Source organism: Lucilia sericata, unplaced genomic scaffold, assembly GCF_015586225.1.
Source record: "Lucilia sericata isolate MDLA Ls3-8-SP2 unplaced genomic scaffold, ASM1558622v1 Contig002678F_arrow, whole genome shotgun sequence".
NCBI classification, from domain to species: domain Eukaryota; kingdom Metazoa; phylum Arthropoda; class Insecta; order Diptera; family Calliphoridae; genus Lucilia; species Lucilia sericata.
Window position 1 is genome coordinate 9853 of NW_023996407.1, and position 14677 is coordinate 24529.

General features: G+C 27.3%; 1 protein-coding gene across 1 annotated transcript; it reads left to right on the plus strand.

Moving 5' to 3' along the window:
• Nucleotides 1-848: 848 nt before the first annotated feature.
• Nucleotides 849-13926, plus strand: LOC119614194 (frizzled; the record flags this gene model as incomplete). The annotated part of the gene is made up of 3 exons (XM_037970323.1): nucleotides 849-968; nucleotides 13335-13529; nucleotides 13614-13926. Coding segments are annotated over 3 exons (549 nt in total), but the record flags the coding sequence as incomplete, so codon positions are not given.
• Nucleotides 13927-14677: the final 751 nt, after the last annotated feature.

Here is a 14677-nt window from a genome sequence, read left to right on the forward strand (position 1 = left end):
TATTTTAAAATACGCATTTTTAACAAAATAATATTGCTTTTATATAGACTCATACATCTAATGCTTACATTACTTTTTCCGTTTCCTTTAAAGCAGTATGTAGTTATTGTTGTTGTGCGTGTAAAACATCTTTTTTTCGTTTGATTTGAAAAATGAAGGAGAAAATTTAAAATTTTAATGAGCTTCGCTAGCGAGCTTTTTTTCAATTTTTATAGACTCACTCTCTGGTGCTTGTTATATGTATTATTTTATTTGTTGTTTAAACATGTTCGTGAGGGAGTTTGCTTTTAGATATTAAAACAGGAGAAAAAGAGTAAAGTACTTTAAGTACTATACTCCATTATTTGTTCACTGAACATATACAATTACAAAATTTTTCTGTATTTCAAACATCAACAATTTTGTTGTAGCATACATTAAGGCATATGTAGTGAATTCCATAACAGGATGTGACTTTTTTGTTGTTTTGTGTTTTATTATTGCAAAAGGTATAAGTACATGTGAGTGTAGATGTGAATATATTTTCTTACCTGTAGGAAGATGAGGGAGGATTTTAACAAATATTACGCTTTGTTTTTTTTGCTAACATTTCACAAAAGGAAGACAAATGTAATAAAAATTTAGATTCTTTATTTATTTTTTCTTCGCTTCTTAACTAAAATATTATTTTACCTTAGTTTCTTTTGTTGTTTTATCTACAACAATATTATAACTGAAATTTGTTTGTAAAATTCTATAGGATTGTCAATTATTTTAAAAGTATGTTATTTTTTGCTTTATTAACTATAATTTGATACGACAAGAAAAATCTTATTAAATTTTTTCATTATTTTTTCCGCTCTTTCTAGGATAAACGCGACTGTGGTGCTCCTTGTCATGCCATGTTTTTCCCTGAAAAAGAACGTACCGTTCTTAGATATTGGGTAGGCTCTTGGGCGGCCGTATGTGTGGCTAGCTGTTTGTTTACGGTAAGTTATCTCTATATTTAAGTTAAAAACCGAATTTTTACACAATTGTCGCTAGTAAAAGCAAAAAGCTTTTCAAAAGCTTTTAATATATAACCAAAATTTTAAAATTTTTGCTTCTAAATTGCTATTTCTATTAAAAATTTAATATTTGTGAAAAATAAACAGAAAGCTTTTACTAGAGCTTTTGCAACTTTATTAAAAGCTTTTGAAAAATAATAAAAATTTCAATAAATTAAGTTTTTACGTTAAATATTCTGAATGTAAACCTATTTTTAAGCTAAAACAACAGAAAGCTCTTTCGGAAGCTTTTGTCAGAGCTTTTGAAATTTGTTTAAAAAGCTTTTATAAATATTAAAATTTTTACAATTACGTTTCTATATTGAATTTTCCAACTGTAAACCTATTTTTAAGCAAAATTTAAAGAAAGCTTTTTCGAATGCTTTAACATTAATGCAATTATTAAACAAAAAATTGCAAAATTTTCACTTTCTACAATTTCTAAATTGCAATTTGTTTTAAAAATTTTAATTTTCAGCGAAAAACAGAGAAAGCTTTTTTCTGAGCTTTTCAAATTTGTTTAAAAAACTTTTATAAGTATAAAAAAATTTACAGTTAAGCTTTTGTTTATTTGATTTTGTAGCTTAAAATTAGTTTTTAAGCAAAATTTCAGGAAATATTTTTAAATTAGTAGAAAAATTTTAAGAAAGCTTTTGAAAAGCTTTTTATAATTTTTAAAATTTTCTTTAAAAAATTATATTTGAGATATATTAAAGGGTATTTGCAGGATTTAGGGAAATTTTATGTTTTTTAGCCTTTTAAAAGTGCAAAAGCTTTTTTGAGAGCTTTTACAAAAAAGTCCAATTTGTTAAATTTTTAGTTTTAAGATATTTTAAAGAGTATTTGCAGGATTTAGGGTAATTTTATGTTTTTTAGCCTTTCAAAAATGCAAAAGTTTGTTGAGAGCTTTTACAAAAAAGTGGTATTTTCGTTTTAAAATTCGTAATTATATAAAATTTTAGTTTATTATTAAAATTTTACTTTAAAATTATACTTTTTCAACTTTTAGTAGAAATTTTTAAGAAAGCTTTTTTAAATTTTTAAAATTTTCTTTAAAAAATGATATTTGAGATATTTTAAAGAGTATTAGCAGGATTTAGGGTAACTTTATGTTTTTTAGCCCTTTAAAAATGCAAAAGCTTTTTGGGAGCTTTTACAAAAATGTCGAATTTGTTATATTTTTGGTTTTAAGATATTTTAAAGAGTATTTGCAGGATTTAGGGTAATTTTATGATTTTTAGCCTTTCAAAAGTGCAAAAGCTTACTGAGAGCTTTTACAAAAAAAGTGGAATTTTCATTTTAAAATTCTTAATTTTATAAAATTTTAGTTTTTTTATAAAATTTTTACTCTACTGTTACTTTTTCAATATTTAGTATAAAATGTTTAAGTAAGCTTTTGAAAAGCTTTTTAAAATTTTTTAACTTTTCTTTAGAAAATGATATTTGAAATATTTTAAAGAGTATTTGCAGGATTTAGGGTAATTTTATGTTTTTTAGCCTTTTAAAAATTCAAAAGCTTTTTGAGAGCTTTTACAAAAAAAAGCGAAATTTGCTAAATTTTTAGTTTTAAGATATTTTAAAGGGGTATTTGCAGGATTTAGGGTAATTTTATATATTTTAGCCTTTTAAAAGTGCAAAAGCTTTTTGAGAGCTTTTACAAAAAAAGTAAAATGTTTAAAATTTTTAGTTTTTTTATAAAATTTTGGACTTTTAATCGATTTATTTCACTATTTAAGAGAACAATTTTAAAAAAGCTTTTGAAAGCTTTTCTATTTTTTTTAAATATATCTTAAATTTACGGCAATTGTTGCCGTATTTAACCTAAAAACACTTGTTCCTTTCTTAAGTTTAAAATTGCCTTCATATTTGTTTATTTACTTTTAGTTAACAAGTTGTAACTTGTCAACATTTTTTTTGTAGTTTATGTAAAACATTTCAATTTTTATGGCATTTTTTACTAAAAGAAACTCCTAAAATTGCTTAGACTACTTAAGCTATATAGTCATATCAGTTTAAATATTAAAACTTAATAATAAATTTATCTTATTTACTATTTTTTTTTCTACTAAAAGCTCTTGTACATGACAAGTGAAATGCATTGAGTACACTAGAGTTATTGCAATTTTTTTTATATTTTTTTGGGGGATAACTACAATTTTTTGGAGATAAAACCATGATATACAAATTTGCTGCATTAGGTAAAATTTGATATTTTAATATTTGACTACAGAAAATGCAAATGTTTTAGTCAGATGACAGACAGATATACTACAACTGTAGACAGAAACTTTTGACTACAAATCTTTACAAATGAAAATGAAAAAATCATGTCACAGTTACAAGCAAGAAAGGGGCACCACTACAATCAACAACAAGTTGATATAAAAATTGTTGCAAGTATTATGACCACTTTAGAAGCCATTTACGGCAGTTGGTCTGCATGTAGAAAACTTAAAAGCTTTTACATTATAAGAGACCAAAACCTTCCACTCTATCCTGTTGTCATCATCATTATCGTTATGTACAATGATGATTAATGTTTAGAAACATAATACGTGATTTGAATTTCTTTTGTCTTTTCCTCTCTAACCCCTTCTCTTTCCTGCTCCTTATAATTCATGATAAATTACATTTCTTGATAATTTTAGGCCTAATAAAGGAAAAATATTATTTTCTTCTTTTTTTTTTGTAATAACAAGAAAAACTTTTAGACATTCATTCATAAATAAATAAATTCAAATACAAAATTTTCTTCATAAATATTAATTATGTGGAAAATAAAAAACATGCAAAACTGTGTTATTTCTATAAATAAAATTTACAGCAAATATTTCTAAAGTTTGTGTTAAATAAATATTTGTTGCAAATTTTATCATTTAACAGCAGCAGCTGCAATCAGCACAACTACAACCAAGCGCTTCGACATCAGATCACATCATTAAAACTTCATTTGTCAACAGCGGCAGACACACATCAATTGTTTTTTAACACCCAAAAGTCAAACAACAAATTTTTGTCACACACACACCCATCAACAAAAAGTTTTAAGTTCATATAGACACCAACATGAACTATGATGCAGCCGCAGGCAAATAGGAAAGTTAGAGGAGGCTAACACTAGGTTAACCCAGCAAAAATGTGTAGATAAAAGCTTTTTCAGAAACGTTATCTGTTTTTAAGCTGAAAAGCTTTCTATATCAAATAAGCTTTAAGCGTTTTTCAAGCCTCAAAACGTCTTCTTTAGTCTGTAAAGTCCAAACTCCTTTAAGATTACGAAAAAAATTTATAATACTCCAATTAAAACTGAAAGCTTTGATGTTCTTGAAGCTTATAAAGCTTTTTTATATAAATTTCTTTAAAGTCCATATTCATAGCTTTTCTACAAACTAAAAGCTTTTACCTATTTCAAGCTTTAAAGCTTTCTTTTATAAGACCAAAAACCTTTATCATTACGAAAAAAAATCATTATTCTTCATTTAAAACTGAAAGCTTTTATATTCTTAAAGCTATAAAGCTTTTTTTATACACATTTCTTTTAAGTCCATATTCATAGCTTTTCTACAAACTAAAAGCTTTTACCTATTGCAAGCTTTAAAGCATTCTTTTATGAGACCAAAAACCTTTAATTTAGCAAAAAAAAAAAACAAAAAAATCATAACTCATCAATTAAAACTGAAAGCTTTTATATTCTTAAAGCTATAAAGCTTTTTTATACACATTTCTTTAAAGTTCATATTCATAGCTTTTCTACACACTAAAAGCTTTTAACTATTTCAAGCTTTAAAGCTTTCTTTTTTGGGACCAAAAACCTATAAGATTGCAAAAAAATCATAATTTTTCAATTAAACTAAAAAGCTATTTTATATAAATTTCTTTGAATACCATATTCTTAGCATTTCTACAAACTAAAAGTTTTTACCTATATCAAGCTTTAAAGCTTTCTTTTATGAGTTATTGGTAACTTCTTATTCTCCTTGTTACAAATTCTATTACAATTCATATTGAAAGCTTTCCTTTTAGTATAGCTTCTTAGTTTTAGAAATCATGCTCAGTTTCTTTTTATATTTTTAGCTTTCCTACTAACAAAGTTTAAAAAAGCTTTCATTAGCGAATAATACTTCACTTTTAACCAAATGTTTTGTTATTCTTTTATAATTTCTACTTTCATATGTACTAAAAGCATTCAGTAATATTTTACTTCAAGAAAGCTTTTATATATTACCAAAGCTTTAATACTTCCTTTAATAACATAATTTATAGCTGCTTATTCTCAGTTATCTCAATCATTCTCATTCAGAATATAAAGATATTATTCACTTTAAACTAAAAGCTTTCATACTAACAAATCCTGAAAGCTTTCTTTAACGACTTAAATAGTTAAGTGGAGAATAACACTTCACTTTAAACTAAAAGCTTTCTATCTATCAAAGCTTTAAAGCTTTTTACATTAATGTGAAAAGAGCTTTAGAGCTTTTATAATTTTCTTTATTTAAAATAGCACTTTAGTTAATACTAAAAGCTTTCAGTAAAGCTTAACTTTAATATAAAAGCTTTTATATTATCAAAGCTCTTTATTCTCATTATTCAAAATTCTACTTTAATTAATACTAAAAGCTTTCCTTCTAATAAAACTTTTACATTTTCTTAATCATTCAGAGTTTTCTTTTATATTCTCGGCATCACTTCTAACTCTAAACTTTCACACTCTGAAAACGTAAAGCTAAAACTTTAAAGCCTAATATATTTACTTTTTATCTGTACTTCACTTCAAACTAAAAGCTTTCATTTAATCAAAGATTAAAATCGTTTCATATCAACATGATTTGCTCCTCCTAAGTTTTTATTTCTAATTTATGTATAATTTCGTAAGAAAAGCTTTTATATTAACAAAACTTTAAAGCTTTTTCTTATTCTCTTCATTAAAAATTTTACTTCCATTCCAGTTGAAAGCTTTTCTAGTAACAAAGCTTTCACGTTTTTAAGTCATACTTATTTTTGCTTCTTATTCTCAGCATTACTTTAAACTTAAGTCTTTAGCACTAGAAAAGCTTTAAAGCTTAATTTTATAGATAAATTATTTAGTCCTTATATTTACTTTAAACTAAAAGCTTTCATCCTATCGAATCTTTAAAGCTTTTAATATTAATTTTACTCCGAATTCCTGACTTTTTTCTTTTCTTTTTTTATTTGAACTAAAAAGTTCTTTAAAGCTTTTCTTATTTTGAATATTTTAATTCCACTTTAATTTATACTAAAAACTTTCAGTCTAACACCGTTATACAGTTTTCTTAAGCAGAATTATGTTTTCCTCTTATTATCAGCTTCACTTTAAACTAAATGCTTTGAACCTAATAAAGCTTTAAAGCTTTCCTTCGGAATTTAAATAGTAAATCATTATTGTCTATTAAACGTTTAACTAAAAGCTTTTATATAAAAATCATTTTTAGTCCATTTTTAACTAAAAGCTTTCATACTAGCAAAGCTTTAAAGCTTCCTTTCATCAGATTTTAATGAACTCTCCTTATTTGTAAGATTATATCACATTAGTTAAGTAAAGATTTAACTAAAATAAAGCTTTTTATTTGCCTTAATTGCTGGGTTTATCTCTCCCTAACCTTTAATCCCCCTGCATACAAGCTTTAACACTCTTGTCTGTGTCTTAATGATGCTATTGCTATGATGATGTTTAGCCTTTTTCATTTTGCCAAAAAATTTCCTATTTACAAAATGAACATGTTGTCTAAACACTAGGAAAATGTCTGGAAACATGAGAAAATCTAAAAAAGGAAAACTGAAAATGTCAACATTTTCATTTGCAATTATATTTTGCCATAAATGGCAAACAACATAAAAGGACTACAGATTTTGGAATTTGGGTTTTAAGGAGCGTTTAATGTAAAAGCTTTTAAATTTTCATACAAAAAAGAAGTTTTAAAGAAGTTAATGCATTTCCCTTGTAGGTCGTAATACTAAAAAGATTTTCAGATTTATAGATATTTCAAAATTATACAAAAGCTTTTGAAGAGCTTTTGTAAATTAAAAAAAATATTTTCAATATTTTAAATTCTGTTTAAATTCAAAATCATTTAAAGCTTTTATGGAGCTTTTATTTGCTTTCAAGTGTAACATTTACTTGATAGAAACTTAAACAAATGTTCAATAATCCCCATTCGATGCCTTCCATATGAACATTCTCTTTAAAACCCTCAAGTGTTTTCACTAGTTTTTTACAACTATTTCCTTTCAAATGATTTCCCATTAATCTTTTTCCATTGACAAATGATGTTGCATGGGAACAAAATGTTTCGTTTAAATTTCTTTACTTTATGGCAAACATCAAATAAAAAAGCAATAAGCTTAATTTTGACAAATTGTTAAATATTTTTCAAAGAAAATGTACAAAGGAAAACATTTTTAACAAAACAATAAAATGTTTAACGAAAAAACGGCTAAAAACTCCCACAAATGTTTTAAACAAAAAAACAAAATGAAAACATTATGAAAATGATTTTCTAACTTAAGGAGGGACAGACAGACAGTTTGAATGAAATAATGAGTTTCTAAGTAAATTTTTTGTTAAGAGGCGTGCTGCTATAAACAGCTTGGTTCACAAAAACCAACAAAAAGAGGTGGTCAAAAACAAATTTAAAATAAATTTGTAAAAAAATCATATAATGAAGAAAAACACAGAGACAGAAAGCAATATTTAAACAGCAAATAAATAAACAATAGAATAAATTTTAAATAAACATAACACAACAAATTGTACATTTATTTTAGAAAAAAAAAGTAAATTTATGCAAATAAATGGTTTTGTAAACGATTTAAAGAAAATTAACCCTTAAAAGTTTCGGGAGTAAAAATCTAACAAAAACTGTAGTCTATGAACAAGACTATAGTCTGGTCTATAGTCTGGTCTATAGTCTGGACTATAGTCTGGTCTATAGTTTGGACTATAGTCTGGTCTATAGCCTGGACTATAGTCTTGTCTATAGTCTTAACTATAGTCTGGACTATAGTCTGGTCTATAGTCTGGACTATAGTCTGGTCTATAGTCTGGTCTATAGTCTGGTCTATAGTCTGGTCTATAGTCTGGTCTATAGTCTGGTCTATAGTCTGGACTATAGGCTGGTCTATTGTTTGGACTATAGTCTGGTCTATAGCCTGGACTATAGTCTTGTCTATAGTCTGGACTATAGTCTGGTCTATAGTCTAGACCATAGTCTTAACTATAGTCTGGTCCAGACTATAGCTCAGACTATAGTCCCGAGTATAGGCAAGACTAAAATCCAGACTATAGTCCAGACTATAGCCTGGTCTATAGTGTTATATATAGTCTGATCTATAGTATGGACTATAGTCTGACTACAATCTGCTCTATAGTCCAGACTATAGTCTGATCTATAGTGTGGTCTATAGTCTGGACTATAGTGTGCCCTATATAGTCTAGTCTATAGTCTAGTCTATAGTCTAGTCTATAGTCTAGTCTATAGTCTAGTCTATAGTCTAGTCTATAGTCTAGTCTATAGTCTAGTCTATAGTCTAGTCTATAGTCTAGTCTATAGTCTAGTCTATAGTCTAGTCTATAGTCTAGTCTATAGTCTAGTCTATAGTCTAGTCTATAGTCCTAGTCTATAGTCTAGTCTATAGTCTAGTCTATAGTCTAGTCTAGTCTATAGTCTAGTCTATAGTCTAGTCTATAGTCTAGTCTATAGTCTAGTCTATAGTCTAGTCTATAGTCTAGTCTATAGTCTAGTCTATAGTCTAGTCTATAGTCTAGTCTATAGTCTAGTCTATAGTCTAGTCTATAGTCTAGTCTATAGTCTAGTCTATAGTCTAGTCTATAGTCTAGTCTATAGTCTAGTCTATAGTCTAGTCTATAGTCTAGTCTATAGTCTAGTCTATAGTCTAGTCTATAGTCTAGTCTATAGTCTAGTCTATAGTCTAGTCTATAGTCTAGTCTATAGTCTAGTCTATAGTCTAGTCTATAGTCTAGTCTATAGTCTAGTCTATAGTCTAGTCTATAGTCTAGTCTATAGTCTAGTCTATAGTCTAGTCTATAGTCTAGTCTATAGTCTAGTCTATAGTCTAGTCTATAGTCTAGTCTATAGTCTAGTCTATAGTCTAGTCTATAGTCTAGTCTATAGTCTAGTCTATAGTCTAGTCTATAGTCTAGTCTATAGTCTAGTCTATAGTCTAGTCTATAGTCTAGTCTATAGTCTAGTCTATAGTCTAGTCTATAGTCTAGTCTATAGTCTAGTCTATAGTCTAGTCTATAGTCTAGTATAGTCTAGTCTATAGTCTAGTCTATAGTCTAGTCTATAGTCTAGTCTATAGTCTAGTCTAGTATCTCTATAGTCTAGTCTATAGTCTAGTCTATAGTCTCTAGTCTATAGTCTAGTCTATAGTCGTCTAGTCTAGTCTATAGTCTAGTCTATAGTCTAGTCTATAGTCTAGTCTATAGTCTAGTCTATAGTCTAGTCTATAGTCTAGTCTATAGTCTAGTATAGTCTAGTCTAGTCTAGTCTATAGTCTAGTCTATAGTCTAGTCTATAGTCTATAGTCTAGTCTAGTCTAGTCTATAGTCTAGTCTATAGTCTAGTCTAGTCTAGTCAGTCTAGTCTATAGTCTAGTCTATAGTCTAGTCTATAGTCTAGTCTATAGTCTAGTCTATAGTCTAGTCTATAGTCTAGTCTATAGTCTAGTCTATAGTCTAGTCTATAGTCTAGTCTATAGTCTAGTCTATAGTCTAGTCTATAGTCTAGTCTATAGTCTAGTCTATAGTCTAGTCTATAGTCTAGTCTATAGTCTAGTCTATAGTCTAGTCTATAGTCTAGTCTATAGTCTAGTCTATAGTCTAGTCTATAGTCTAGTCTATAGTCTAGTCTATAGTCTAGTCTATAGTCTAGTCTATAGTCTAGTCTATAGTCTAGTCTATAGTCTAGTCTATAGTCTAGTCTATAGTCTAGTCTATAGTCTAGTCTATAGTCTAGTCTATAGTCTAGTCTATAGTCTAGTCTATAGTCTAGTCTATAGTCTAGTCTATAGTCTAGTCTATAGTCTAGTCTATAGTCTAGTCTATAGTCTAGTCTATAGTCTAGTCTATAGTCTAGTCTATAGTCTAGTCTATAGTCTAGTCTAAGTCTAGTCTATAGTCTAGTCTATAGTCTAGTCTATAGTCTAGTCTATAGTCTATAGTCTAGTCTATAGTCTAGTCTATAGTCTAGTCTATAGTCTAGTCTATAGTCTAGTCTATAGTCTAGTCTATAGTCTAGTCTATAGTCTAGTCTATAGTCTAGTCTATAGTCTAGTCTATAGTCTAGTCTATAGTCTTCTATAGTCTAGTCTATAGTCTAGTCTATAGTCTAGTCTATAGTCTAGTCTATAGTCTAGTCTATAGTCTAGTCTATAGTCTAATATATAGTCTAGTCTATAGTCTAGTCTATAGTCTATTCTATAGCTTAGTCTATTGTCTAGTCTATAGTCTAGTCTATAGTCTAGTCTATAGTCTAGTCTATAGTCTAGTCTATAGTCTAGTCTATAGTCTAGTCTATAGTCTAGTCTATAGTCTAGTCTATAGTCTAGTCTATAGTCTAGTCTATAGTCTAGTCTATAGTCTAGTCTATAGTCTAGTCTATAGTCTAGTCTATAGTCTAGTCTATAGTCTAGTCTATAGTCTGTCTATAGTCTAGTCTACAGTCTAGTTTATAGTCTAGTCTATAGTCTAGTCTATAGTCTAGTCTAGTCAAGTCTAGTTTAGTCTAGTCTATAGTCTAGTCTATAGTCTAGTCTATATATAGTCTTGTCAATAGTCAAATCTTTTTTCTTGCCTTTAGTCTAGTCTATAGTCGAGTGTATAGTCTACTCTTTAGTCTAGTCTATATTGTAGTGTATAGTCTAGTCTCTAGTCTAGCGTATAGTCTGGTTTTTAGTCTAGTCTATAGTCTTGTCTCTAGTCCAGTTTATAGTCTAGTATATGATTTAGTTTATGGTCTTGACTATGGTCTAACATTTATCCCATTTTAAAGGTTAATATCTCTCCTCTTTAATTTCCGATTGGGTGAGGTTTTTGGTGCGTTTGAACGAACGCGTTTTCGGCACCAGCCTTAAAAACAGCACATTTTTCTCCAACTTCAAAGCAGATTTTTTGAGTTTCAACATTTTTTATTGTTTTTATAATTGTACATTTTAAAAAACAATTTAAAAGCTCACAATTTTGGTTATAATTTTAACGCATTATAAATTATACATTTTTTTAATATTTCTGTAATTTACGACCAGGTTTTTGTTTAAACATTTCTTAATAACTCTTTTTCTGTTGGTTTTAGTATTTTATTTACATAAATTTTTTGTATTCTCAAGTATTTTTTTTTTTGTTTTAAAAGTGGGTGTAGTTTTCTGTTGAAGTACATTTTTTTTTGTTTCTCGCATTTTTGTTTTGTTTAAAAAATTTGCATAAATGCGTAGTTTAAATAAATTATGCAGAACTTAAGTAATTTTCATACACACGAAACGTACAATCTTGTAAGTGGAAGAAATAGCTCTGTCCCTTCTTTGTTTTGTTGCAGAGAAAAAAAATTGAAAAAATACCAAAAAAAAAGTTTAGCTAAAATAAATGAGCTTTCAAGATGTGTTATGACAGCTGTCACAGTTTGAGATTTAATTATCATTTGACCATAAATTAACAGGGAAACACCTACGCAATTGACAACTAAAGATACATAAAGAAAAAGTTTAAAACTGAAGTTAAAGTACAATTTTGAAATATTTGAATAAAGCTTAAAAAGCTCACTTAAATATGCCACATACTTCAAAAAGATTGTTTTATTTATTATGAAAGCTTTTGGAAATTTAAGTAATCTTTATGGTATTTAAGGTAAAAATGTTTGGATTTTTACAAAAGCTCTATGAAAGCTTTCGCTATTTTCAGAACATAAAAGAGAAAATAAATTGCTTGTTGTGATCAAACATGAAATATAAACTCATAACCCTTAAAAGTTAAAGTTTTAGTTAAAAGCTAAAACAAAGTTAAAAGCTTTCAAAAAGCTTTTTCCTATTTTTGTACTAAATCAATAACAAAACCGCCCTAGTCGCAATTTTTCATTAAAAATCTATTGTAACACTTTAAACATACTTTTTTTGTAAAAGCTCTTCAAAAGCTTTTTTAACAATTAAGTGCTTTGTTTTAAAAAATTTTAAAAATAAAGTTATTTTACGTATTCCTTAAGAAATTTATTAAAGTTTACACAAAATATAGCTTTTAACAAAAATTTTTATAAAAACTCTTATAAAGCTTTTAGCTATTCAAGTGTTTTTTTCGAAAATATTTAAGAAACAAGTAAAAAAACTTTGTTTTAACAGCGAATATCGTTTATGACCTCTAAGAATATACTTTTTTATAAAAGCTCTCAAAAAGCTTTTTGTCATATTGAGTCTTTAACGTTAGATTTTTACTCAGCAATAATTTATTTTAGGTTTTATATCTTTTAAATTAGTTTTTATAATTAAATTAAAGCTTTTGGGCAAAAGCTCTCCAAAAGCTTTTTCACAAATTTTCAAGAAATAAATTAAGAATATCGCTTTAGCATCAAACGTAAAAAGAACGTGTCTAACCTTTAGGTAAATAAATTTCTATAAAAGCTTTCGTTGTTTTTAAGTGTTTAACAGTGGCTTTCTATACAAAATACGTTTATTTTAGTTTTATAATCTTAAATTAGTAATTAATTTGAATTTTTGTCAAAAGCTCATCAAAAGCTTTTTCAAAAATTTTCAAGAAATAAAGGAAACTCAGGTTTTCACCTCAAATATTATAGGAAACTTGCTTAAACTCTAAGAAAATACATTTTTATAAAAGCTTTCCAAAAGCTTTACTGTTTTTTAATTACTTAAAGTTGGCTTTTATATTTAAAGACCATTTATTTTATTTTTATCCTTTCAAAAGCTTTTTTCACAAGCTTTTTTTAGATTAAATTTTTGTAGTTTTTGAAAAAGCTCTCCGAAAGCTTTTCAAAAATTTAAAAAAATTTAATGGAAATTCTGTTTTTGTCATCAAATATTATAAGAGACTTGTCTATACTTAAAGAAAATAATTTTGTATAAAAGCTTTCAAAAAGATTTTTGGTTAGTTTAAAAAAAGCTCTCCAAAAGCTTTTTAAAAATTTGTCTTTAAACAAAGAAACAGCTGTTTTTGACATTTAATATTATAAGAAACTTGTTTATACTTTACAAAAAAATAATTTTATACAAAAGCTTTCGAGAAGCTTTTTTTTAATTTTTTATTTAATTTTTATATTTTGTTCGACTTTTCAGGTCCTTACTTTCCTCATAGATTCCTCACGTTTTCGTTATCCCGAAAGAGCTATAGTCTTTTTAGCAGTTTGCTATTTGGTGGTGGGTTGTGCTTATGTAGCCGGTTTAGGAGCCGGTGATTCAGTATCCTGTCGCGAACCATTTCCACCACCAGTTAGACTGGGTAGATTACAAATGATGACCACTATAACACAAGTAAGTTGTAGATATTTATAAAATTTGTTCATTAATTTAAGATTTTTTTTTCTTTTCTTCAAACTTATTTTTCTATTATTTTAGGGTCATCGCCAGTCAACCGCCTGTACTGTACTTTTTATGGCTTTATATTTTTGCTGTATGGCGGCCTTTGCCTGGTGGTCATGTTTGGCATTTGCTTGGTTTTTGGCTGCTGGTCTCAAATGGGGTCACGAAGCCATTGAAAATAAATCACATCTTTTTCATCTTGTAGCCTGGGCTATACCAGCTCTGCAAACGATTTCGGTTTTGGCATTAGCTAAAGTTGAAGGTGAGTAATAATTATAAGAAACAACAGAACAATGGAAATAAGAAATACATCTTTAAATAGTAAAACCATAAATTTTCAACTGACATTTAAGCCACACACCAGGGTTAAAAGGAAAAAGAATATAAAAAAATTTTAATTTAACACTTTTTTCCCTAACACAAGTTTTTCTTACATATGAACTATTACTGCAAGTACTAGTTGGTGGTACGTAGTCTTTGCTTTTAGTTAGTTTACGGCTAAACTACAAAAATAGTTGTTGTAAACGTGACTAGAATTTGTTAAATTCTCACGTCTTTTTGTATTTGTTTTGTTTAGTTTTCATTTAAAATAAAAACTTAAAAAAAAAAACACTAAAGGAAATTAGGGGAAATGTGTTTAAACAAAAGGGGGAAAAAGTGATTCATATAATAAATATTTGTTTTTTTGAATCTAGTGTTAAAAAAATTTATTTGTTTACTATAAAGTGTTTTTAAATAATTTTTGTTTAATAACAAATCACTCATTATTAATTCTCAATATTATGTCTAAAAAAGCGTGACGAATTTTTAATTTTTTTTTCAACCTCAACATTCTTTTTAAACAATATTCTTTAAAAACTTTAACGACAAAAAAATATTTGCATAATTATTTAACATTTTCGTGAAAACTGCCCCCCCTTCTATTCCACCAACTGTAAGTAAGTACTCCTACACTGAGCTTTTTTCGTTTAATATCTTTTCGTACTTTTTTGGTCTTTTGTCTTATTTTTTGCTTTTGTACTTTATTATTTACTTACTTTATTAATATAGCTGGCTGGCAGTTTTTTTTTAGCAGGAATTTTGACGTTGTCAGTAAATGT